We start from the raw sequence: 26,895 nt of genomic DNA on the forward strand, positions 1-26,895 counted from the left end.
AGTGAATGATTCTTGAGTATACTGTTAGGTACCAAGGCACCAGTATAAGCGTATAAAAGGGCATATAAATGACATCTGGTCCTAGGACAGCCCAGAGCTTAAAGCAGATTTTTATCCCCAACACAAAAAATAAAACAAAGCCACCTCTGTCTTCCAGCTGGGTGAGTTTAGACAAGTCCTGAGAGCCACCCTCCAGCTGCCCCCTTGCTGGGGTGGATGATAAGGTCAGTAGGGCTTGTGACCTTCAGTGCTTATGCCATCTGGGAGACAGATAATGGGAGGGGGGCAGCTGAGAACATACATTCTTAACAGGTTCCCAGGTGATGCTGATGCTGCTGGACTGGTGGCCACACTGGCCTATAAAACGCCTCCTCCCACACTCAGCCAGAAGCAGTCTTGGATGCAGGGTAAGAGGAGGCTGCTGACCTTGTAGAATAGAGGTTGATATTGAATCTCAAGCAAGAGAGGAAGGCTGCTGAAGGGTCTACATCGTTGCTCCAGACAAAATCTCCTGACAACCTGGACAGTAGAAAGGCTCTGAACCTCAACCAGCAAACCTGGGAGTCTCACTAAATCCTGTGATCTTTGTCAAACCACACTTTCTGATTTCCCTCTTATGTGCCAGGTACTTCAAACACCTTATTTCTACTCCTAACTATAACCATGCCAAGAGATATTCCTGAAGCTTGCAGAAGGGGGATTTGAACCAGACCTAATTCTAAAGCCCAGGCTCTTAACCTCTAGGTGATTCTGCCTTAAGAAACTAAAACAGAACAGCTAGTTTGTGCACCATTTCTCTCTCCCACTTAACCCCACGTGGATTTTAATTACAGACGAAGAGGGCTTGAGTGATTGGAATGATGAGTAATGGAGAAAAGGAAAAGATTCTCAGAAAGCAAAAGATTGCCAAAGGTGGGTCGAGTTAGTTGTAAACTTCGCCTTCTTAGGAGCAAGGAGCTGGACCCAAAGCTTGCTTCTAGCTCTAGGATTCAAGGAGATAACTATGTTTAAGGACAGTTATTTTCTAAATTAAGAAACACAAGAGCTCCTTGACTGCTAATCTTCTCAGCTGGAGGAAACCCTGTCTTTCCTGGACTAGAAAGCAGGCAAGAAACAAACCCTCTAAAAAAGGACAGCAGATGTGTCCAGGTCAGCCGCAGGGTGGGGTGCGTACGGCTCTGACTGGCGATTCTCTATTTAAAGCTGCCCATGTCACGATGGAAGATTCAGAGCCCAAGTCCTTCTCCTCGACCCCTGTATTCCATCCCTTCCTGGGGCCCAGTGCCTTTACCCCTGAATGGTGAGCTCATGGTCATGGCTGGGCCTTCCCCATTCTGTTCATTGCTGTATTCCCACCCACAAGCCTAGCTGTTGGCACATCAGGGGTATAAAACATGTTGCATGAATCCCACACTCCCATCATGCCTGCAACGTCCACTGGGACTCTGCCAGCTGCCAGGATTCCTCTAGCTATACTCTAGGTGGTAAGGGCCCCGTGTGAAGCTGGAGACTAGAGTAAAATCAAGAGGCTGGGAAATCACTTCTTAAAACTTATTTTAATATTTTCCCCACCCCCCAAATTGGGAAAAGCCAACAGTCTGGCTGGATTTAATTACAAATTAGTACACATTTTTCTGTCATTGTTTAAAGTAAATCAACATTGTGGCAATGAGGGATTATCCTTGGAAAAAGTGAAACCCATATTAACAAAATATGTCATGGAAGAACTCCACTTAGTGATTTCACTGGTTACTTACAAGTCTAGAAAAGGTCAACATTCTGCATGTTCCCTGGGGCTTATCCATGCAGTGGAAAGAGGCCTTGGCCAGACTCAACCAAGCCCAATCAGCTCCAACCAAGCCCTAGACCCAATAAAAGCAAGAAGAGAGGGCATCCCTTCTTCAAAATGAGGGTAGAAAAGGTAGATCACCAAATAAAGTCCTACAGCTTCACTCATAAGAACTTGGGGGAAAGGAGGCAGGAAGTTAGAGGGAAGTCTTAAAGATGCAGCATTCCTTCATCCTTAAAAGAAAGTTAAAAATTAAACACTTCATTGAATGAGATGGGATCATTGAATGAGAGGGAAGAATAGAGGAACAGAACTTAATTATCTTGAGTAAGTTTAAACATGGTCTCAACTTCATCCATCTTTTCACATATACAGACACCATCCTTTCAGTGTTGTGCTCAACCTTTGAGACCCCATGGGTATTCTGATTAGCAGCTTGAAAGTAATGGTTTAAAAAAAAGGTACGATACACACATGTGTATAAATACATATATTGCAATAAAATCGCTTTGGAAAGCTAGGGGCAACAAGGACTCTGGAGCTGACTTCCTTCCCTTCAGAGTTCCACAGGACAATACATCCGTGAACCTCTCTCCAATATGGAACACTCCATCGTCCCTTAAGATCTCCTGACACTGGGGAGAGTGGGGCAGGTCCACAAAACAAACAAAGGTCCTAGAAAATGTGTCACTACTGGCATTTTTCACATGTAAAAGAAATACTAGTCATGAGTCATTTGAGAGCTCTCTACCCTTCCTGACTGCCCTCCCCCCTGCCTAGGGAACTCAGATGCCTGAATTCTGCATCTTTAAATATTTCTGGCTGAGCCCTTTTGCCACATATGTCAGTAACATTCCAAGCTGGCTACCACATGTTCAGACTCTGGCCTCCTTCCCCCTGTACTGTCGAGTGCTCTGCTGTTTCAAGGGCACAGTGGGGCCATGCAGCTCCCATTTCAGCTCCATCTTCAGTTGATCATACATCTCAGAAACAACCAAATTTTTAAAAAATTAGTTCCAAGAGAATGTTCATATTTGAAATACCTATTTCCTTTGAGATTATTTTTTAACTTCACTCAATGAATCTATTAAAGTGAGTTAGACAAAGTGTGTGTGTGCACATGCACACACAGACACACACACCAGCACACACCCACAAAATTTAGGGGTTTGGAGGTTGTTTCCTGCCAAAAGATCTAACAGAGGAAAGCTTGTGCTGATCAAGTTTTAATATCACGGTTAACAAGAAATGTACACCATTTAGCAAGCACACATGAGACTGTGGGTGGGACTCCTGATCCCTGGAGCATCGGGCTCCCCAGCCCGTTTTCTGCCTACCTTTGGAACAGTTTCAATAGTTACTACATTCAGAGAATCCAAGAGGACTGCATGGACAGATGAACCTTTATTTAAAAAAATAGCACTTCAAATAAATTAAAAGGGACAACCGTCAAGTGTTCAAATTGTGAAGAAATAGCTGAAAACCTAGAGAGACTCCAAGCTGCAGAGTTCTAACCTCATTCTTTGTCCAATGGCAAAACCCCACACATCTCAGTACTCCCACTCAATTTTTTCCCTACTGAGATGAGGGAAGCAATTGCAAACAGGAGACCAGACGGAGGAGAAAGCTGCATCTGGCTGGAATGAACATTGCCACGTACTTGCTAATACGGGTTTCACTTTATGACCAAATGTATTCTTTCAAAAATAAAAAAGGGGGGAGGGAAGCTGCATGTTTTTAAAAACTGAAGTTATTTAGGGATAAAACACTAACTCTAGTGCCTTTAACAGGCAAGAGCAACTTTTTTTCCTCCGAAGTCAAACACCATCCCCAGCCGAGCCTTTGTGCTACAAGCTTTTCAGGAGATGTTACCTAAACTTTATTAAAAGAAAAGAACAAGTTTAAATATAGACACTGGACTAGCCCAGTCTTGTATTTTCAAGTCCACATTCTTCATCTGAAGCACTGCATCAGGGACCCCCCCCTGAGTCTGCATGTTTTCAAGTTCACAGTACATGGAACCAGTTTTTCTTTTTAATTTTTTCCTCACTCAGAGCAGCCACACGCAGTGGCCGTTGACGCCGGAACCTTGGGCGGGGCCTTTTCCTACGAAGCCTGGCCAGAGTTGCCCAAGGTTTCTCCTCAATGAGAATCGATGCTGTCATGCTCTATGGATGGGAAAAAAAGCAAGAAAATAAAAGCACCTGGTACAGGTTTCATGAGATCCATTTGGATTCGCTATGTTCCAAACCCGCTGCTGAATGCCATTAGTCCACTTTGTGTGTGTTGAACAGTTTGTGGCTAGGAGTGGGTCTCAATTCGAAGAACTGTTATTGGACGCCCCAGAGGTTGATGCAATAGCAGCTCCAGCAGGGCTACTTGTGGAGACCGACTTTCGGATGTGAGGAAGCAAGTAGGGGTCACAGGCCAACTGCTGGACGTCGATGCGGTCCTCCTTTCGGTAGGCCAAGCATCGTCGAATAAACGCCTGAAAGGAAAGTTTCTTGAAGAAGCCTGAAGCAGATGATCCTGGCACCCCAAGAGGGAACCCAGGAGGTTCTGTAGCAGCTGCCAGGGCCCAGAACAAACGTCTCCTAAAGAGAAGGGGCTTTAGGGCCTTGCCTGGAAACCACTAGGCAGACCCAGGAGACGTGCCAGACGCAGCACCTCTCTGTGGCCGCTGGTTCCTTCCCCAGTGAAGGTGCCTGAGCCATTCCCAAGGGGGCACGGGGCATGACCCCTAAAGATCTCTGTCCCCAAAGCACAAAGACCAACGCAAAACTGCCCCTCTCTGCCTCGGCTGATGTGTATGGGCACAGTACAACTTCATAGCTCTGCATCTACAAACCACGGTCTCGTGTGAACTTCCTGAGGAAGTGGAAAGTGTAGTGACAAACTATCACCACGTGCAGGGTGAGGAGACCAATACTGACTAACACTGCGGTGTGCCACAGATGGGTAAATGCCTTCTCGGTGTATCTTATTTTTCCCTGAAAGATCAGCAGGCAAATGATCAGGCACTACTACATCTAAGTAGTAAAGGAAAACCTGAACAGGACTTGTCTCCTCAAGAGTACTGCAGACATAAAAACTTACTGATTCGGAATCCTAATTCACTACCAACATGGAGGTTTCCTTTGTGCTAGGTACGAAGAGCTATGTAGCCTCAGTTTCTACAATTTTAAACACAAAGGCCCTTACGTAGATTATCTGTCTTCTCCTATTTCTTAACCAGACAGTTCTATTTAATCACAGCCTTATAATATAATTCTTTTAAATTGAATCAATTTAAAAAAATCTAAAACATTATCATCCAAAGTCCATCCTTTACATTCGGGTGGTAATGATGCCTGGATGTAGGTCCATTGATCGTAGCAGATGTACCACTCTGGTGCAGGATGCTGACAGGGGGAAGGCTGTGCATCCGCGGATGGGGTGGCTGCGTCAGCAGGGAGTATATGGCAATGCTTTATGTTCCACTCAGTTTTGCTGTGAATCTAAAACTGCTCTGAAAAGTAAAGTCTATTTTAATATATCTAAAACATAAAATGAACTACTGATTTTCTATTTTTTTCATGTTTAATTAATAAAATTCCTGGTTTTTCAAAAGCAAAGACACCTACACATAGTTGCTTTATTAAAGCATTTGGAAAATAACAAATTAACAGAAATGAACATAAGGATCCTTGGCCTTTAAAAATTAAGCTTTCTGGGCTTCCCTGGTGGCGCAGTGGTTGAGAGTCCGCCTGCCAATGCAGGGGACACGGGTTCGTGCCCTGGTCCGGGAAGATCCCACATGCCGCAGAGCGGCTGGGCCTGTGAGCCATGGCCGCTGAGCCTGCGCGTCTAGAGCCTGTGCTCCGCAACGGGAGAGGCCACAACAGTGAGAGGCCTGCGTACCGCAAAAAAAAAAAAAAAAAAAAAAATTAAGCTTTCTTAGTGAGATACCTGGAGCTGGAAGGTTTTCTTGGGATGGACACCAATCAAATAAACTCCTTTTGCCTTGAACTTTCCCTCTACACAGCTTCCAGGGCAGGCTTTTGAAACAGTAATCAGATCACAAAGTTGCCCTGATTAAAACCTTCAACTGCCTTCCATCAGTTTACAATCTACCCTGCTGCCTCTCCTACTACTCTCCCCTCTGCTCAGCCTGCTCTGTGGACCTGCTAAGCTCACACTCACATCTGAGCTTTATTCACTTCTCTCTGCTCAGAATATTCTTCTCCCAAATCTATACATGGCTCCCACCTTCACATCAGTCAAGACTGTTCAAAAAAGTCACTTCATCACTGAGGCCTTCCCCGACCATGCCATCAAAAAAGGGGGTTCCCCCTCTCTACTCCCTTACTCCGATTTGCTTTCTTCAAAACATTTATCACCACCTGAAACGTATTCATTTTTAGTTATTGTTCGTCTCACCTAGTAAAATGTAAACTCCGTAAGTATAGGGACCTTGTCTGTGTAGTTCACTGCCACACAGTCACAGCTCCTTCCACTACCTAGAACAGTGTCTAGTACTTAATAGGCACCCAATAAATGTTTGTTGTGGGAAGAGAGGGGGAGAAGAAGGTAGGGGTTGGACAAATTACCCAGAGAAATAATAGAGAAAGCAAAGCAGACATTTCTGCTGGCCAATGGATCAAAACTTACCTTTGCTTCGGGTGTTACTACTGGCTTTGGCGGGAACTGCACTTCAGTAGCTTTGAGGATAGTATTTTCTTGTAGAATGTCTTGCTGGGACTGGTTATGGCCAAAAGGCTATCATATAAAAACAAAACAAACAAAGGTATGCCTCTGGTTAAAATTAGAGAGAACACAGACTTCCCAGGTGGCACAGTGGTTAGGAATCTGCCTGCCAATGCAGGGGACACGGGTTTGAGCCCTGGTCCGGGAAGATCCCACAGGCCGCGGAGCAACTAAGCCTGTGCGCCACAACTACTGAGCCTGCGCTCTAGAGCCCGCAAGCCACAACTACTGAAGCCTGCACGCATAGAGCTTGTGCTCCGCAACAAGAGAAGCCACCGCAATGAAAAGCTCACACACCACAACCAAGAGTAGCCCCCGCTCACCACAACTAGCAAAAAGCCCACATGCAGCAACGAAGACCTGACGCAACTATAAATTAATTAATTAATTGAGAGAGAGAACACAATTCAAAACCAAAGAGAAAGGAAAGGAGAAGACACATCTCAACAAGAACTGCTAGAATGAACTTTGGAGATGATCTCCTCTAATTCTCTCATTTTATAGGTAATGGATGGAAAGGCTCAGAGCTTAAGTAACTTGCTCAAATTCCAACATCTAGGTTAAGGCAGAGCTGGGACCAGAAGCAGCATCTGCTATATCACAACACCTCTGCTAAGCTTTGCTTACAGCAAAGATAAAGAAGATTCAGAGCAGGAACCAGCAACCTCTTTTGCCCTGAGTGATACCTGTGGGCTTAAGCAATATATGTGTGTGCCGCTGACAGACCCGAGACACAGATGAAGAAATGGAAAGGAAGTGAAAGAGGAGAGGGGTACCAACAAAGTGGGGAAAAAACAGAGTCGGGGCTACTCAGTGAGTGGCTTCATCTGTGCCACAAATTGCTATCTTCTAATAAACTCCTAAAAAAATAAGTTCACACCTAGTGTCATCTCTACAGTGTTTCTACTGAGATCACGATTCTTTCTAGATAACCTCTACTAGTATTATCAGCAGCACTTCCACAATATCAGAGTATAAATAATAATTAAACCCTATTAGTTCTGAATAGTTTCCCCACGTTAGATAGGTACAATAAAGAAACAAACCCAAGGAGAAGTTAAAGAGGAAGCTGAGATCTGAATTAAGAATTTGGTCTGGAGATTGTAATCAAAACATTAGGAGTCTAAGGGAGTTGTAGAACTCCCAAATGGCTTAAACCCACAGCCCAATGGGGAACGCTAAAACACACAAACACACTGGTAGCAGAAATAAGAATATAAATATACAACTGGATCCCAATATATACATTTATACAAGATATTATGCTCATAAGGAAAACACAAATGTGACAATTCATTAGATGTAGTTTACCATCCACGTTTTTACTTATGCAAATAATATATCACCTTTACCAGAAGTAACAGACAATGAGTACTTTCTGATGTCACCTACCCGGTACAGAAATACAAAGCATGCTTTTATTAATAAAAGCTCTAACTAATGGGGTGGTTGGCAATAAGAAGCCTTGCAGATTTTTCAAGTTTCAATTCTTGGGACCCTTAAGAATGGCTCTTGGGAAGACTGTATACTTTAGTAAACTATTTCATATATTTCCCTGTACATATTATCAGAATCAAAACATAGACTGGATCTGAGAACAGCAAAAAATGCATGTCTTCAACAGCTCCGCAGAATTCATTAGGTGCCCTGGGACTGAAAATTTCTGCTTATGCATAAAGCTTTTATAATTAAAGTCTGTATTTTCTTCCAACCACAACTTTCAGGATTCCATTCTGTATAACTCAATGATTAACTCCAAGAGAATAATCCACACAATGTCACCGTGTACATGCACCACCTAAGACAGAAGCCACCACATCCAACTGTCTTCATTACCTTCCTTCCATAAAGACACTGGTAGAAGATCACACCCACTGACCAGACGTCGACTTTATTTGAGATCTTTGGTGGTTCTTTCCCAACCACAAAACACTCTGGTGGTAAATACCTGGGACAAAAGGGAAATAAAAATTCTTAGAAAAAAGACTGTATAAATCTAAGACATTTACAAAAAGGCAAAATAAAGACCCTGTTAGAAATAAAAATATCTGAATCTTAACAGTTGAAAAGCCAACTTAGACCCATCTGGATAAAGCAGATGAAAAGACACTCTAACTTAAGGAGGCAGCAATGTCCTATTATAAAGCCTTAAATACATGTTTCTTACTTACGGACAGAGGTGAATATTGTCCCTAGTTCCTACTTTAACCACCCCAGCCTCCTTTCCCAGTGCTGTGCCTAATACAGGTGTCATTCAACAAGTTTTTAAAAGGAGAGGGAGCACAAAAGAAGTGCACTCCCTTTTATGACAGCTGCAGCAACAAACATTAAAATACAACTAGAAGTGGTGTGATTTCCTTTCAGGCTGGCAGAAGAAGATGTCTCCAAAATAAATTACTCCTTTAAAAGTCCAAATGAATTCAGGACCCAGTACAAATCTGAGGGGAGTGGCTATTCTGTCTTCTTAAGGTAGCCTCTTTTGGAAATCTAGACTAAAAATAACTATAATTATAGTCAATGGTGACATTAAAGTTCATATTATGAAAAGATATTTTACATTCCCTACTTTAAGAGTGATCAGGGGCTTATGGAAGACTAACAAATAGTGCATAAAAAGCCAAACAAACTACTAGTTATTAGCCCAACTCAATCCTCATCTGAATTCGTTCCTTCCCCACCCACCCCTGGCCTCTAAAAAGACTAGCTGGACAGCCAACCACACCAAATTGTATGGTGTGGAAGGTAAGTGCCTCTTAGCATTTAGGAAACGAAATAAATATGTTTCTCCTCATTGCCTGGAGTCTTCACCATAGCACAGCTGGAAGGCAGAATTCTGAAGATAACAAATTGATTTCTGCAGATTTCATGCTGGCAAAATCAATTCTGTGAAAAACTATTATAAACCCTGCTGTGCTTCTGGTATAAAAATCTAAATGTATAGCTGGAAGAGAATCACAAGAGTTGAGAGGCAGAAAATGTTCAGATGACGGGCTTTTTTTTTTTTTTAAAGAATTTTAGTTTCAGGTTGTTCCTTTTTATTTTTAACAGTCATTTTTAAATGATTAAGACCACTGACCTAGATTATTATTTCACAATGAAAGCTTTTAGCCAAAACACACATTGAAAAGTGAAAATATAGACAGAGAACTCACAAAGGGGGGTGGGGGAGAAAGGCAAAGAAATAAAAATATAGACAAAAGAATCTATAAAAAGAACAGCTCTTCCAAATGCCACTAAAACCTCCCTGAACCGTAAGTTTTCATGGTTCTTGATTCTTTAATATACATAACTTAAATATGATCTTGGATAAATAACAAATAGAACCTTGATTCTAAAATGATTTTTTTAATGTACTTATAACTCTTTGGTGGAAGCAGTAGGGAAAAAGTAAGTTCTTGTTTGTGGTGAGGAAGCACAGAGGTTGTTGGACTTCTCCAAATGCAGAGCAATAATTTGGCCAAATAGACACTGTCCCTTAACAGTACAAATCTGGCATATCACTTTCTAGGACTCAGTTTCCCCAACTATAAATGAAGAAATACACTAGTTCTTCACCCAAATAATAAGCATTCTAAGTCCTTATCAAGGACTCTGGGAGGGAGAGTAGAAGACAGTTCTAAGATACTACACTAAATTGTATTTAAAAAACCAACAAAGTTGCATACGCCATCATGATAAAATCCTCATAGAGAAAAATGATTCTCAAGGCCTAGTCTAGGAGTTCCTTATTTAAAAGTAATATTCCATGTAGAAGAATTCTGGAACAACCAAATGCCGCAAACAATCACTTAAAATCTGTTATGTCCTCCCATTCTATCTATGTGTCTCTGGGACATAATACGAGGATGACATATTGAGGATGGTGATTATAAACACCAATATGGAGACTTTTTAAACCTTCATAGAAACCCATAAAATTAATTTTCTCAGTAGCTCCCTCTCTACTTTACTCTTTATTATGAAAAAAAATCTTCAAATATGATCTAAAGTAGAAAGAATTGTAAAATGAACCACAAGTAAACATCATCCAGCTTCAATAATTGTCAAGATGCGGCAAATCTTTGCTCTTATACACCCCTCTCCACCTCCCCCAAACAGATTACTTTGAAGCAAATCCCAAACATTATATATTTTTATTTAAATTCCAACCACTGAATTTTATAGCTTAGCAAATACAGCAATAGGCAGCAATGAGATAATTAATTTAAACATGAAAAATCTTTACCTTTAAAAAAGAACAAGCTATCAAATGAAAAGCTAAAATCCAAGTTCTGGTGAATTTATATAGCAGAGGTATAGACCTGCTTCCAGAATTTCCAACAACAGATATTTTTGTATCATTTACTGACAGGAACCCACAACCACCACCAAGTGAATAAACACTGTAAATGTAGCTTCTATTTTAAACCTAGAATCTCAAAGTTTTAATTTAGGGACTGATTTTCACTATAGGAACCATCTCCACAAACAATACAGAGCAAGGGAAAGTTGAAATTTTGTGTACATGGTGTTTCTAGCAGGATGTGATTGAGTCTTTCTTTAATATGATGGGAGTGGTAAGACCAGGACTGACGTCCCCCTCTTCTCTGTCTGTTTCAGATCAACAACCTCATTCCGAGAGAGTCACTAATCTCCTAAGGGCCAGGGCCCTTCAGTCTCAAACATAAGTGACTTGGCCAACTGACCCTGGGGTTTAACAGTATGTATTCCCCCTCCCTTAGTGCTACTGGAGGCTTTCCCATGTTCAGAATTACACATTCCAATGTATGGCTTTGTGTCACCACCGCAGACGTGAAAAGAAAGCTCTGGTAACATGCCTTTACAATCACAAAGCCAAATGCCTGAGCTGCAGGTATCTTTTATGGTTCTCACTGTCAAAAGTAATACTCGGCAGAGTAGGATAGGGCATAGAACAGGCAGGCAGAGCTAGCTGGGGTGGGGTGGCTGGGGAGTAGATGAGTGACAACAGATGGGAAGAAATGTGGCTCAAAACCTTTTAGAACGTGGCTGCCAGAAATGGACAAATTTCTTGGTAAACCATGCTTGTGTTTTCCTGTTTAGATTTCAAGGGATGCTATGGTTATTTTGCGTCCTAATCTTCATCACTCCTTAGTTCTTGAGAGTCCACCATCCTCAGGCAACTCTAAAAACAAATCCCTCATCCCATTAACTCATGAAGAGAGAGACCTGCATTTGAAATTCTGAAAAGAATTTAAGGCCATTCTTTACATACGCATGAGCAACCTCATCCTCTATCTACTCAGTAGGGGCAAACCTACGGAGGAAACAAACAACTCAAACACGTGGCCCCACATAATCTCTTTCTCAATGGTTTTGCAAGAACAGAAAGAAAAATTAAGACAAATTCATGTAAATACAAAGAGTCAAACTGTTGAAAAGACAGTAAATATTTGGAGAGGAAAGTCTACTATGGTATACAGCATTTTTGCCTAAGCAGACAGGATGTAGTTTAATTAATAATTACCAACACTTCAGTATAGCACAGCCACATCTCCATCAGCCAACTTGACAAATCTCCCAGGTACCTACCAGTAAGTACCAGCACCTTGTGATGTTAGCTCCATGCCATCCACTGAATTGTAGCTATCATCATCCATGATCTTGGAAAGACCAAAATCTGTGATTTTTATCTCTCCACATGCTGTACCATTTACTAAAAGAATATTACCTAAAAAGATAAAAAACTTCATGAATAAAAAACTTACTAATTAAAATAAACCAAGGTAATAACAGGCAAGAAGAGGACAACTGAACTGAAACTCTTACATATAACAGCAAACATTTAAATCTCTGGAATAAAACGATCTGGACTCTGGATGCTAGGGGAGAGTTGTAAGTGTCTGGCGGCAAATTTCTCTTTTCCAAGAATCACCTGCTTAATGTGCCAAAACCACCACTATGAGCAGTGGAAAAAAATAATTAACTGGCCAAAGTAAAGTATCACTTCTATGGTTGGTCAAAAATAGTGGGAAAGTTACATCCGAACTTTCAGTAAGGATCTCTTAACCACCCTGTTTAGGGCAGTAGTTTCGGAGGTGGGGGGGGGGCGGGGGGAATCAAAGAAAACATACAAGGGAATCTAAGCTAGTACCACAGTGCCACCTACAGCTCCTGGGGCAGGAAAATGTAATGGATTCAGTGACAGAAAACCCAATCACACAATAGCCATCTTTTTAAAAAATCACTTCATTGTGATGAAATTTTTAGTCATTTGAATTATACTAGAAAATTAAAGAACAGTGAATAGTGAGATTTAACATGTAGCTATCAGAAGAGGAAAGCAAAGTTAACAACCGTGCCCACCAGGAGGTAAATGGGAATCTTCCCAACACCTAAGCTCAGCTGGTTACAGCTGTCTACAGACAACATAGGCAGACTTCTAAGCAACAGCTCAGAATGACAACAACAGACAGAAGTAAGAAGTCTAATTGCTCTCTACTCGACTGGCGACTACCAAAGTTAGATAGTAACCATGAGAAAAGAAGGAAAATCCCACTCGGAATTTAATGAAATGGGAGGCATATGTGTAAAATAATTTGTTAATGTGGGGGGCACTTATCAGAGAGACTTGGAGTAGAGGAACTGCTATGCAGTGTGAGTAATGGGAAAAAAACAAAACTGAGCTTGCCAGAGCAGTTCTTTCTTAATCGGACTGACATCATGAACTGCCCTGGCTCTAAGACAAGGGCATTGTTTCTCCAGAGCATTTAATACAACCCACCCTCCTAATAAACCCAGTGCTGTGTGGCCGGGACTCTCTTATTCCCACTACCCAGGCAATTTAAAGTCAGATGTTATTAGGCCGCCTTGGTCCCCGGCCAAGTCCCCTAACTTTATAAAGTTAAAAGTCACTTATAAGACCAAAGAAATACTACCAATACTGTCTCCTAAAAATTAGACATACCTGGTTTGAGGTCATAGTGTATGATGGGAGGTTTTATTTCATTTAAGTACTTTAAAGCATTCACAATCTGCATGATAATGGATCGGGCCTCTTTCTCCGACATTAATTTGTGCTGTTTCAGGTAGAAGTCCAGATCATTTCCCTCACAGTATTCCAATACTGTACAAAACCTAAACATAAATAAACCAACATTTGACCGTGGGATAAGAGCAAGCAGATTAAGTCTAAACCAGCCCGACTGAAAACGTCAGGTCATTAGCTTCTCACTTCTTTCTTCTTTGCTCCTTAAAATATTCTTCTATTCTTTATTCAGTATTAGCTAACTGAGTGGTTTACTGGAAGAAAACTGCTTACTCTTTTGGTGAAGAGCGTCTGCACCCTTCCTGCTGGAACCTGCTGTGCTAAAGTTCACCCAGGGCATACCTCTCCTTGAATCAAGACTATAACAATACTGACAGGAACTGTAATGTATTTAAGCTAGATACCTCTTTTACTATCTACACAATGCTCCATTTCTAAACAAGTACCTTATGATCAAATACACAATTGTCACTGCAAACATTTTATATAACCTGAAGTGCTGACAGTGAGGAAGAATCTAGGGTTTGCCTAGGTCCCAAGGGCTGGTTGCATACTACCTCTCCTGCCAGAATGACACATACCATGATTTCTCTTTGCTAAACACACAAGGTATAAAAGAGCTTTTTAAAGTACAGTATTGATGGTTCTAACAAATGTATTATTACACAGTATGAGTTTTTTTCTTTCACTTGTATCAGTATAGCATACAGACCCCAATTTTTTTTAAACATCTTTATTGGAATATAATTGCTTTACAATGGTGCGTTAGTTTCTGCTTTATAACAAAGTGAATCAGCTATACATATACATATATCCCCATATCTCCTCCCTCTTGCGTCTCCCTCCCACCCTCCCTCCCTATCCCACCCCTCTCGGTGGTCACAAAGCACCGAGCTGATCTCCCTGTGCTATGCGGCTGCTTCCCACTAGCTATCTATTCTACATTTGGTAGTGTATATATGTCCATGCCACTCTCTCACTTTGTCCCAGCTTACCCTTGCCCCTCCCTGTGTCCTCAAGTCCATTCTCTACGTCTGCGTCTTTATTCCTGTCCTGCCCCTAGGTTCTTCGGAACCATATATATATATATTTTTAGATTCCATATATATATGTTAGCATATGGCATTTATTTTTCTCTTTCTGACTTACTTCACTCCGTATGACAGTCTCTAGGTCCATCCACCTCACTACAAATAACTCACTTTTGTTTCTTTTTATGGCTGAGTAATATTCCATTGTATATATATCATACAGACCCAAATTTAAAACTACATACCATTCGTGCCACTAAGGGTCATGTGTCTATCTTCCAAGGCAGTTATAAGCTAAAGGAAGGCTTCCTGAGAGATGAATACCTTTTAAACTATTCTAAGCTGTGACAATATGGGTAAATCACTCACGGTCTAGCTGGGAAATAAAAACCAGTATTTAAAACAGAGGGGCTTTAATTCAGGGAACTAATCCCAGAAATGACGAAGAGCTGAGAAGACAAAGTGGCCAGTGAGCACCCCAGAAATCATCTAGAGCAGGAAGGCATTAGCACCCTAAGGCCAGAGGGCCAAAGGGAGGAGGTGGTGCAACCAGAACCAGACTCACCACGGGAAACTGCAACCACAGCTGGGCGGAGGGGTCTCCACCCACCACCACCTATCTCCCCATTGGCTGAACCCCACTGAATAACAACTGACAAAGGAGCCTGGTAAACACACCCTGCAAGGGCCAACTCAGCTAAGATTAAAGAGGCGCAGGACTAGCACTATGGGGCTCTGGGCAGTTTGAGGCCTTCACAAAGCACAGCAACAAAATGCGGACACACACAGTCCTGTGGGATCCCCAAACTGAACAACAGCTCATGCTTCTTATGAAACATAGCATGTCCTAGCATGCTAGCACCCTACCTGAGAAAATATGCCTAAAATTTATAGATTCTCTGATCTGATATGCTGAAATCTGAGGCAAAGACTCTCATGCTTAGTGAATTTATTCTGGACCCAATGCAAGCTGAAAATAAAATCTCACTTTTAATACCCAAACAACTCTCAGAAGACTTTCTAAAACAATGGTCTGACTTACTTTTGATAAAAATTCACCATACACACAACAGGAAGAACAAAGTAAACAACTTAACAATAGCATAGAATCAACTCAATTTCTCAGATTAGTTAAAAGTGTGTATACAATTCAAAACAGCAGATAATCCGAGTAATTATATTTATTTTTGAAACGGTTTTTGTACTTACATTTGGGGGTGCGTGCGTGTGTGTGTGTGTGTGTCCTTCCTAGTATTCAAGGAACTTACTGAAAGCAAAACAGTAAGCCACCCTGTGGAAACCTGCTCTCTAACTACAGTGGGGTTTTCTGAACCCCACTCCATGCTACACACATGGCTGTGCTGGGTGCACCCGACTGGAAAGGGGAAATCCCTGAGTGGATGTTTCCAAAGGGAATTATGGTCTCCCTTTGGGGCCACTTCTAAATGTCGGCCGGCTCTCTGTGCAGCAACCTCTGAGACAGTCGCTGTCTGGAACAGGCTGAACAGCCTGAGAGGTGGAGGGAAACACTTGTGGGCCAGACCTAGGTATGTTCTCCTGATTCATTTCAGACTCCAACAGAGAAAATGTCTCCAAATGCTGAAATATTTCTAAACTCCTGGATAAACTGAGAGGTCTAGAGCTTACCTATACCAAGTAATGAAATACAACAATGCCTACGGTTATTAAAGATCTCAGACAAGTCACTTAACTTCCCTGGTCCTCAAATCTCCACCTACAAAGTGAGAGGGCTGGACCGAAATCCCTATAAGCCTCTGAACCAACTTATATTTCAGGATGCAGCACTGGGCTACGCCACATTCATTCTCATTGTGCGATAAAGGCACACCGCTGGCACTCCTTTAAGAGGCCCATCAGTGCTCATCAGGATGGGGCAGAGACTCTCCTGACTGCTGCTTCTCGGTGGTATGCTGGCACCAATTTGTGCCAGTTTCTGAGAGCTGATAAATTTTCAGGACTTTCGTGAGCTGGCTTTTAAGCCACTGGTAGGATGAATGGATAAACAAAAGGTAGTGTATCCATACAATGGAATATATCCAGTCATAAAAAGGAAGTACTGATACATGACACAAGAAGAACCTTGAAAAAGCACCATGCTAAGTGAAAGAAGCCAGTCACAGAAGTTCACATACTGTATGATCCGTTCATATGAAAAACCAGAAGAGCAAATCTACAGGTACAAAAAGTAGATCAGCGGCTGCTTACGGCAGGGAGTGGGGCTGGAAGAATAGGGGGACGATAGCATAAGGTTCAGGGTTTCTTTTTGAGGTGGTGAAAATGTTCTAAAATTGACTACGGTGATGGCTGCAACGTACATATCTGTGAACACACTAAAAACCACTGAACTGTATACTTTTAAATGGGTGAACTGTATGTATGTAAACATGTATCGATAAAGCTTTTTTTTTTTAAATTGGACATGTTCAGAGTATTTATACCACAGAAATTGGCAAACAGTACAAATCAGCCCTATGCCTCTCCCCACCAAGCTGGTTGTTAAACATTTACCAGCACACAACAGCACACACCCTGTGGCCAAGAGACGTCTTGCTGGCCCAAATCTGAATTCAAATATGATCATTTGCCCATAAGTATATTTGGTCCCCTCAGAGAGCATTTCCTGGACCCAGATTTAAACTCTATTCCATGAGTAGTCAACACACTGCAAGAAAATATTATCTGCTAAGCTAAAATGGCATAGCACTTACGAGTCAGTGTCCAGTGAAAAGTAATCATACAGTTTAACTATTCTGGGATGATCCAGTTCTTTGTGAATCCGGTACTCCCTACATGCATGCCTGTAAACAAAATGGAAAATTAACATTTTGCATTTTGGCCTGTCTCTTAGAACTCTTCCAGGATACTCCTAATTTATTCTCTCACTTCTCCACTGTTCCCGAACATTCATTCCATTCAGGTCCATCTAGTCCTCTGATCTTTCTTCATCTTATTTTCTCTACCAGTATCTACCAAGCTGTTGAGAAAATAGTAGGTGCTAACCTTTTATCCCTTTCGAGTTCATTCTATGGTAATCTCTTTTATATTTATACCCAAATATCAGAACTTTAAAAATTATAAAGACAGCATTTTTTTCTTTCCTCTAAAGCTGATATTTTCTATCTATAAATGTTATATATCCTGGGGTTACATCAAGGGGATCAATGTTAGCATGTAAATTCACTGGGTAAAAGGATTACCTGTTAGAAAAGGCAATTAGCAGTGCTTTGTATTTGTTTGTTTTTAAATCCTACTCCTTACAAAAAGAAATTTAAAAGACTATCAGCTTTACTTTCTTTTAAGAAAATGTTAATTTGATCAAAAGTTTGAAATTATGGAAACCCTAGTTTTCTTATAACAAGAATATATATATATATATATGTATGTATGTATGTATTAACATTTTTCTTCTTTAGTACTTTTCCAATTTAAAATTATTTAGTAAGATTAGGAACAAAAATGTACGATATAATCTGGCAAATTCATATACTGAATTTTAAAAGAGTAACATTTATTTCTCACTTACAAAGAGAGTAATAGGATATTATTATATTTTAAGTAATCTAGCACCATTTAGTTTGGGGCATTTTGTTGTAAGACAAGAGTCAGAAAAGGGAAACTTTCCATAGTATGATAAAAAAAAAGTGTGTTATTTTCTGAAATGTACTCTAGCATGTCAAAAATACACAGAAAGTACTCAACCAAAGAAAAGCTGAGGAACAACTAGGGGAAGAGGGAGGGGAAGGATAGGAATCTAAAAGTAATTAAATATTCTTCCCCAATGGAAATTTGTCTGACTAGGCTTATTTTTCAAGTGGCCACTTTTGGCAGTTTTTGCTTCTTCTGATGCTTAATTTCATCAGCATCTTTATGTCTTTCTGAAAAGAAAAAACTTTCCAGCACTGAGGCAGAGCAGCGTTAGAACACAGGAGGCACTGGGATCAAGAAACCAGGCTTTGAGTCTGAGCTCCATGATGCCCCCCCTCCGGCCTTGTGGGCCTGCACCATCATGGCAGTGCACTGGAAGTTTTAAAGGGAGCTCCCTAGATTTGGATGCCTCCAAAGAGAAGCTAAGCAAACGTAGCTTTGACCCAACCCCCCATCCCACCAAAGCAGCTCCACACTGTCCTTTTTCACATATCAAGATTCCACAGGTAGTGCAGTGATTAAGAATCCGCCTGCCAATGCAGGGGACACAGGTTCAAGCCCTGGTCCAGGAGGATCCCACATGCCGTGGAGCAACTAAACCCATGCGCCCACAACTACTGAGCCTGCGCTCTAGAGCCCACGTGCTGCAACTACCGAAGCCTGGGTGCCTAGTGCCCATGCTCCCCAACAAGAGAAGCCACCACAATGAGAAGCCCACACACCACAACGAAGAGCAGCCCCTGCTCGCTGCAACTAGAGAAAACCCGTGCACAGCAACGAAGACCCAACGCAGCCTAAATAAATAAATAGACAAACTATATATATATATATATATATATATATATATATATTCCACAGGACAGTCCAGTGCATAAGACTCCATGCTTCCAATGCAGGGGGCACAGGTGTGATCCCTGGTTGGGGAATTAAGATCTCACATGCCACACAGTGCAGCCAAAAAAAAGATTCCATGTAATATTTCATTTGGTAAAATAAAGGTGATGCTGTTTCTAAAAAAAGAAAACAAATTTAGAAACCTATGGTCTAAACAGATTACCATTAAGTCATTTCTTACTCTCACACACTATAAATCTATAGTCCTCTGCCCTTTTAACTTTTTGATTTTTGTGCTTTTCAAAGTAGAGACCAATTTCTCCATCATGGTATAAAAAATAGAGGAAAATAAAGGAGGCAAAAATTATGAATCAAAGAAAGTGGCAAAGTCCTCGCCAACTAAGAAAACTTTCTGTGTGTCACTGAAAGCACTCCCTCAACGTCACGTCAGGCTCTAAGGCCACTCCTTACGGTTCAGCAGGCAAGGCAGAGGCTCTGCCATGTCCTTTATATGTTCAACTTTCAACTAAGCATCCAAGGGATTAATGTACTATAAATACAGAAACTTAAATAGAAGGCTGGAAAAAACTTATCCACTAAAGTGTTAGTCTTTTTTTTTTTAAGTGTTAGTCTTTTACTCTAAGTGGATCTATATTTAGACTTTCAATAATTTTATCCTAGAAAATTAGAAAAGAGTATCATACAAGAGTATACTAACTACTTTGGACTTCCCTGGTGGTGCAGTGGTTGAGAATCCGCCTGCCAATGCAGGGGACACGGGTTCGAGCCCTGGTCCGGGAAGATCCCACATGCCGCGGAGCAACTAAGCCCCTGAGCCACAACTACTGAGCCTGCGCTCTAGAGGCCGCAAGCCACAACTACTGAAGCCCGCGCGCCTAGACCCCACACTCCCCCACAAGAGAAGCCACTGCAATGAGAAGCCTGCACACTGCAACAAAGAGTAGCCCCTGCTCGCCGCAACTAGAGAAAGACTGCGCGTAGCAACGCAGCCCCCCCCCCACCAAAAAAAGAGTATACTAACTACTTCAGATACAATTATTTCTGCGGATAGCTTTATATGAAGTTTTTCCTACCATAAAGTTCTTAATATGCTATTTTGGGGAGTTAAAGAAATCGAGTAATACCTATTAATGCATTAATAATGCAAAAGTAAAACAATCAGTTTACTTTGTGTTTGTGGGGAGAGGAGAGGAAAGGGGGTATAGAACAGAACTCAAAAATAAACAATACAACAACCTTCTATTTTCTTTGAATTTTTCCTTCTTTTTTACCCAAATAAATGTTCTGATTCCAGATGGGGCTTGGAAGTCATCCCCACAAAGCGAAAAGCAATCAAAAGACCTTACTATGCAGGGTAACAGTAGCATTTTCGTATTTCATAATGTTACCACAACACTGAAGTGTACTACTTTTCAGTTTAACACTGAAGTTTTGAAGCACTCTCTAAAATCTGTTTGGTACCTGATATAAGCCTCCTTAATTTAAGTTCAAGGGAGTTAATAACATTTTGCTAATTCACTATTATTTGTAGCCTGAAATTCATCAGTATGATTTCATATCAGTTAGCAAGCAAAATCTTTCAAAGAAAGGTGGAAGTGCTTTAAGAATTTCCCCTCAAGGATGAAGAGGTCACAACAACTTTGCACACCCCCTCCCCAGTGTGTCTGTCAACTGGGAAACAGCTCCTGCCCAGATGGCTCCACAGAAGGTGCTCAGGAGTCAGGACTCCCGCCTTGGTGAGGAAACAAAGAATAGGAGGGCACCACTGCGAACCACAGCTGAGCCGGCACAGAACTCAGAAAAACGAGACTGTCCCCTTCACTTGCTCTGTGACTCCATCTGGTAGACAAATGTGAAAAGAGAACCAATCTACACCCGTCAGGACTCAAAACAGCTTGCCAAATGTGTCAAGGAGGTGCATGGTCCTGACTTCAACCCCTCACTGCTTCAAAAGGCTACAGTGGGGGCTTCCCTGGTGGCGCAGTGGTTGAGAGTCCGCCTGCCGATGCAGGGGACACGAGTTCGTGTCCCGGTCCGGGAAGATCCCACATGCCGCGGAGCGGCTGGGCCCGTGAGCCATGGCCGCTGAGCCTGCGCGTCCGGAGCCTGTGCTCCCCAACGGGAGAGGCCACAACAGTGAGAAGCCCGCATACCGCAAAAAAAAAAAAAAAAAAAAAAAAGGCTACAGTGAGCACAACCCCACCTGCAGTCACTACAGTATTCGACACCAGCGTTCTCTTTAAGATCAGCCTGAAAGCTGGATACTGAGACTAGGTAAAATCTGTATAAGTCTCTGCACAGGAACTACTTCCTCAAGGTTGACCAAGGTTGTCCCCTCGTAGAGTCAGCTGGTTTGGAGCGGGCAGTGCACACAAGCTGCGGCACAGGCTCTGAGGATAGCTGAAGGGTATTTTGAAAGAGATGCAGGAACTGTTCCTATACCCTTAGGTACTCTGAGTCTCAATATAATAAGGACATTTCTCACCGTTTTTCTAACTGGTCAGAATAACATGTGGTTTCCTTCTCTCAAGTGCTCCCTGGCATTTGCTGCCGCGTGCTATTCGTCCCTGCATGTCAAATGCCTGGAATGTACTTATAATAATGTAACTGCTCCTCAGAAGCATCTGGACTGCAGCTGCCTCTCACATAAGGGACGCATGAGGGGTGCCATGCACAGAGCACACATCATCCACTTTCCTACCTCTGCTAAGCCCCACTTCTCTTAATGCCACAGGAACCTTCTCTCCCCGAGTGCTGAGCACCACTGCCAATCTGCATGGAACAGCAAGAGTTCCCAGGTCCCGGATGAACAGTAGGTATAGAGCAGGAGTTGCCTTGCTCCATGCCTGAAGAATGGGTTGATGATGTAGAAATGTTTTATTTTTCCACTAAGACTTAGAAGCTAACTAAAAGTTGGCTAAAGTCCACTGCCTTTTTCCCTCCAAAGTACTATTTATAGGAAAAAAAAACAAAACTGCTTTTATAGAAAGGAGGTAGACTGCTTTACATCAAAAGGGGCTGTTTCCTCCTTTCAGGGGTAGGACATGTCTAATGTAGTACTTGTACCTACAACAAGGAAACAATATTAAACCCAGTGGGGATCCTAACAGCAAATTAAGTCTGCATGGCCTCCAAAGCAAGTGAACCATGAACTCCAATGTTCTGAAGCTCAGAGGAGAGACAGGCAAGGCCTGACATCAGTGGGACAAAGACATTCACACCCGCTCATGTGATAACTATTCACTCTAGAGAGCCACCCTCTCACCCCGTACCCCAGGCACAGATGGGGGCCACCGTGAGTGGCATTCTGAAGAGGGGAAAGCACAGCGAGCTGGACGCTGAAGACCAAGAACTCTGAGATGGGCAAACTATGATGGGCAAACTATGATGGGGAAGGTGAGCTCAGCACTGAGGGCCTGAACAAGTCAAACAAGTACCACCGAGGCACACCAGGCGCCCCACATTGTCTCCTTTACGACGAGGTGACTGAAGCAGCAGACAAAGCCCCACCCAAAGCTCCCCAGGGTCCCCAGACCACTGAAGAACACTCTCACATCTGGTTTCTACAGACAAGCAACAATAATTTCTGAGGCTTTACTTGTTTATTATAGCTAATTTTAGATGCTCAATGGAAGGGGATGGTTAAACCCACTGGCTTTGGATTAAGGGAAGTCTAGATTTAAATACCAGCTCAGCCATTTCTTAACTGTTACTCAAATTCTTTAAGTATCAGTTTCCTTAGCAGTAAGATGGAAAATTTATTCACTCTCCTAGGACAGTTATGAGGATTAAATGAAACAACAACAACAATGCATGTAAAGCTCTTAACACAGTGCTCAAACTACAGCTATTATTACTAAATTTTGAAAAATCAGACACTCTAATATCACTTACTTGTGGTAATTCTCCTTTTTCTCATCTCTCCAGTTTTTATTTAACTGGTGAATTTTCACAGCTACATATCTTTGTTCTGTTAGATCAAATGCCTATAAAGAAAAGGAATAAATTATATTCTGGATAATGGTAACGAGAATTACAGGCAACTGACTTGAAGCTTCTGTTTAACAGACCAACATACTCAAAGTCCAAAATGCATTATTAAACAACAACAACAGCGGACAACACAACATACACTTGTTTCAGAGTTGCAATCATCTTTCTTGAAACTTGTGATCAGATAATTTAGAAGTCTCCAGACGCACTGGCACCAAAGGGTTTAGAAAATAAAACCAAGCATACACCACAAACAGAAAGACAGCCCATGCCTTAACAGTCACTTCTAAACAATTCTCTTTCTGGACATCACCTACCTTATTTGGGACCTTTCTTCCCTATAAGCTGGCTCTCATCCCTCAGCTGACACTGGGACCTGACATTCTTCAACAGTAAGTCCTGCCACTTTTTTTTTTTTTTTAAGATTTTTTAATAGGCTTTATTTTTAGAGCAGTTTTAGGTTCAGAGGTCCTGCCACTTTTGAAATGCTAGGGACATAGACTATCTGCCTCCTTGAGAAAGAAACCCCCAGGATACACCTCTTTGCTAAATTTACTTAATCCCACCCCTATATACTGGATAAATAAAAAGCAATTTTGGATCACAACAATGTCTGAAGTTAGTCACACCAAATCGCTTCTCCAGCACTGTCCAAAGAAAGGGACATACTTTCCCCAAAGACCACCACTGCTGGCAAGTTCCACATCAGCTAGGTAGTGCTATATTATGGGGTGAAAAAAGGTAACGGATAGATTTTCGAAGATGCCTGGTGTAAATCACAATTTGAAAAAAAGTAAGTAGCATTTTACAATAGATTTCCCCAATACAAAAGAATTTACTGAGGAACTCTTTTAGAATGAATAGTTCTTCCCAGGTTTTAAAGTTCAGATTAAAAACTTACTACTCCAGTTTCACCACTATTACCACCTATCTGTCAGTTTCCACAAATGTTTGAACAGATGAAGGCAACAGGCACAGGATATACAGTCCATGAATAGCGGTGATTACCGTTCTACAGACCTTTTAAAGATGTAAGCTACCTCTAAGAAAGCACAGGATACAAGAGAGGCCTGATTATAAAAGAAACTTCTAATTTATACCAAATTTAAACCAGTATTTTTTAAATATAAAAACCATTCAATTCAAACAGAGTATCTTATTTCACAGAAATGGAAACTTTTGAACTCTATTTTTCTTACAGAGTCTGAATGAAGTCCACCTGTATGCATGTATCCATCATGGCCATAAGAGAATCATTTCAAGCTATTAAAAGCCAGATTAAATACCACCTAATTTGTAAGAGCACTAATGAACTACAAGTGTCATTTTCTCCAATTACCAAACCCTATTTCTGAATCCAAGGCACTGTGATCCACCACTAATCTAAGAAGGGCTTCTGGAGAGCGGAGAACAGCAAAAGAATAACTACATTAATGAACACATCATTGTCAGAGGCATTTAGATTTCAGAAGTGTTAAAATGTTTGAAGGATACATTAGGAAAAAATATGAAGAAATCACTAACAAGTAACTGGGAAGCCCCAAGAACCAATTTTGATGATTTTAAAAACGGAATAGTCCCACTTCTGGGAATATAGCCAAAAGAACTGAAAGCAGGGTCTCAAAGAGATATTTGCATATGCATGTTCAAAGCAGCACTATTCACAACAGACCAGAGGAGGAAGCAACCCAAATGTCCACTGACAGATGAATGGATAAAGAAAATGAAGTATATACATACAACTGAGGGTTATTCAGCCTTAAAAAGAAGAAAATCTTGTCACATGCTTCAACATGGATGAACTTTGAGAACATTATGCTAAGTGAAATAAACCAGTCACAAAAAGACAGACACTGTGTGAGTCCACTCGTATGAGTTAACTAAAAGTAATCAAATTAATAAAAACAGAAAGCAGAATTGTGGCTACCAGCGGCTGGGGAGAGAAGGAAAAGGAGAGCTGTTGATTAGTGGGTAGAACTTCAGTTCTGCAAGATGAAAAAGTTCTGGAGATCTGTTTCACAACAACATGAATATACCTACTACTACTGAACTATACACTTAAAAAATGTTAAATTGGTAAATTTTATGCTATGTGTTCTTTATCACAATCAAAAAAGTTACCAAAAATAAAAAATAAACTAAGTATATGACTCAAGAATGAACACAAAGAAAGCAGAAAGAAAGAAGGAAGGTTTGAAAGCAGAAGTTAATGAAATAGACAACAAATCAAATAGTAGATCCGATCAACAAAAATAAAAAGTTAATCTCCAGAGGAAAAAAGAAACATTGACTAATCTCTGGCCTATCAGTCAAGAGATACAAAAATAAACATTTCATAAGAGAAGAGAAATAACTAAGGTATGCACGATATTTTTAAATCAAGATGAAATAGGATGATTTTTCAGAAAAAATGAATTACCAAAACTGACTTAAGCAGGGGGAAAAAATCTGAATAGCTCGATATTTGTAGAAGGAATTGAAAAGGTTGTCAAATAGTTTTCCTCTAAAATGACACCTACCCAGGTGATTTTATGATTTAGCTCTAACAAACTTTCAAGTAGCCAACATGTAATGCAAAGCATTCCAGAACATGGGAAAAGGGTAATTTCACAACTCATTCTAGGATAACTATGACATCAAAGCTAGACAATGCTGCTTGCACATAGAAGACAACTATAAGCCAGTCCCACTTACGATCACAGATTAAAAATACGAGCAGAATATTAGAAAATCAAACCCAGCAGTACACTAGAAATATGCTTATAGTTCTGGAAATGGAAAGTGATGATGTTTCACAACATTGTGATTGTACTTAATGCCACTGAATTGTACACTTAAAAATGGTTAAAATGGCAAATTTTGTGTATACATCATCACAAGAAAAAATTAACATTAAAAAAAGGGAAAACAGTAGAACTAGTTTTTATCTGAAATAAAAACGAATTATTTTACTCAAAAGATTTCCTATATAAAAACTCATATGGGCATAATATAAATCATTAACAGTGAAGGTTACACCTTAGAAAAGAGAGAATTACCAGGGTCATGCAGTAAAGACCACTTAATAAACCAATTCAGCATTTAAAAGCCAGGTGCCAGAAACATCTAGAGAAATTCAAGGAGGCTGTGACTGGTGAACATGTTATGTATCTACAAGTATATTTAAAACAGGCCGAATTCCTCATCTAGGGAAAATCAACTGGAGGCTTCGTATTAGTAGCCTGTTCTTTGCTGGCCCGACTGAAGTACTGGAAGCCAGGACAATCCTTCAGAACACCAGTGCTACTAAACACTCTGACTTAGAAGATGGGAACATTTTAAAAGCAAAAAACAGGTTTTCAAAGAATTAACTTTTTAACACATCCATTTTGTAAAAACAAAACAAAAACTTATGAGAATAAAAGTAACACTCATCTCTAACAAATACAGATGAGGCAGAAAGATTCCATTATCCAGAAATGAGTGTTGTTTTCCCTTCCTGTTTTTTCTTTTAAAATCTGTAATTATTTACTTTTCAAACTTGAAAACAGGGTAAAATATTGAATCCTGCTTTAGTCAACAAGTTTACTGGAAGTAGTTCTCCCAAAGATACAGGTTCTTAAAAGTTTTTGGAATTTCAACCAATAGATATCAACCCAGAGTTATATCACTATTCTAAATGATCTCCAAGTTTGTAATAACCAATAATTTAACCCTCAGTCCCTGTATGAAGTTCCTCATACTTACCTTGTAAACTTCACTGAAACCTCCTCTACCCAAAAGATGTAACAACAAATATCTGTCATTTAGCGTTGGATGATCTTTAAATC

At 40.9% G+C, this 26,895-nt stretch overlaps 1 protein-coding gene across 12 annotated transcripts in view; it reads right to left on the reverse strand.

The window, feature by feature from the left end:
* Positions 1-1,537: 1,537 nt before the first annotated feature.
* The window catches only part of TLK2 (tousled like kinase 2), a 103,011-nt gene continuing 77,653 nt past the window's right edge, over positions 1,538-26,895 (reverse strand). For 3 of the 12 annotated variants that reach the window (XM_004275666.4, XM_012535042.2, XM_049701648.1), the window contains 8 exons: positions 26,813-26,894; positions 22,988-23,079; positions 17,302-17,391; positions 13,461-13,630; positions 12,086-12,224; positions 8,372-8,483; positions 6,440-6,547; positions 1,538-4,277 (listed from right to left, as the gene is read on the reverse strand). In XM_004275666.4, the coding sequence (XP_004275714.1) occupies positions 4,104-4,277; positions 6,440-6,547; positions 8,372-8,483; positions 12,086-12,224; positions 13,461-13,630; positions 17,302-17,391; positions 22,988-23,079; positions 26,813-26,894 (967 nt within the window). In that variant the 3' untranslated portion in view covers positions 1,538-4,103. The other 9 variants (XM_049701651.1, XM_049701650.1, XM_049701646.1 and 6 more) reach the window with 7 other exon arrangements.

This window comes from Orcinus orca, chromosome 19 (assembly GCF_937001465.1).
Source record: "Orcinus orca chromosome 19, mOrcOrc1.1, whole genome shotgun sequence".
In the NCBI taxonomy this organism is placed as follows: domain Eukaryota; kingdom Metazoa; phylum Chordata; class Mammalia; order Artiodactyla; family Delphinidae; genus Orcinus; species Orcinus orca.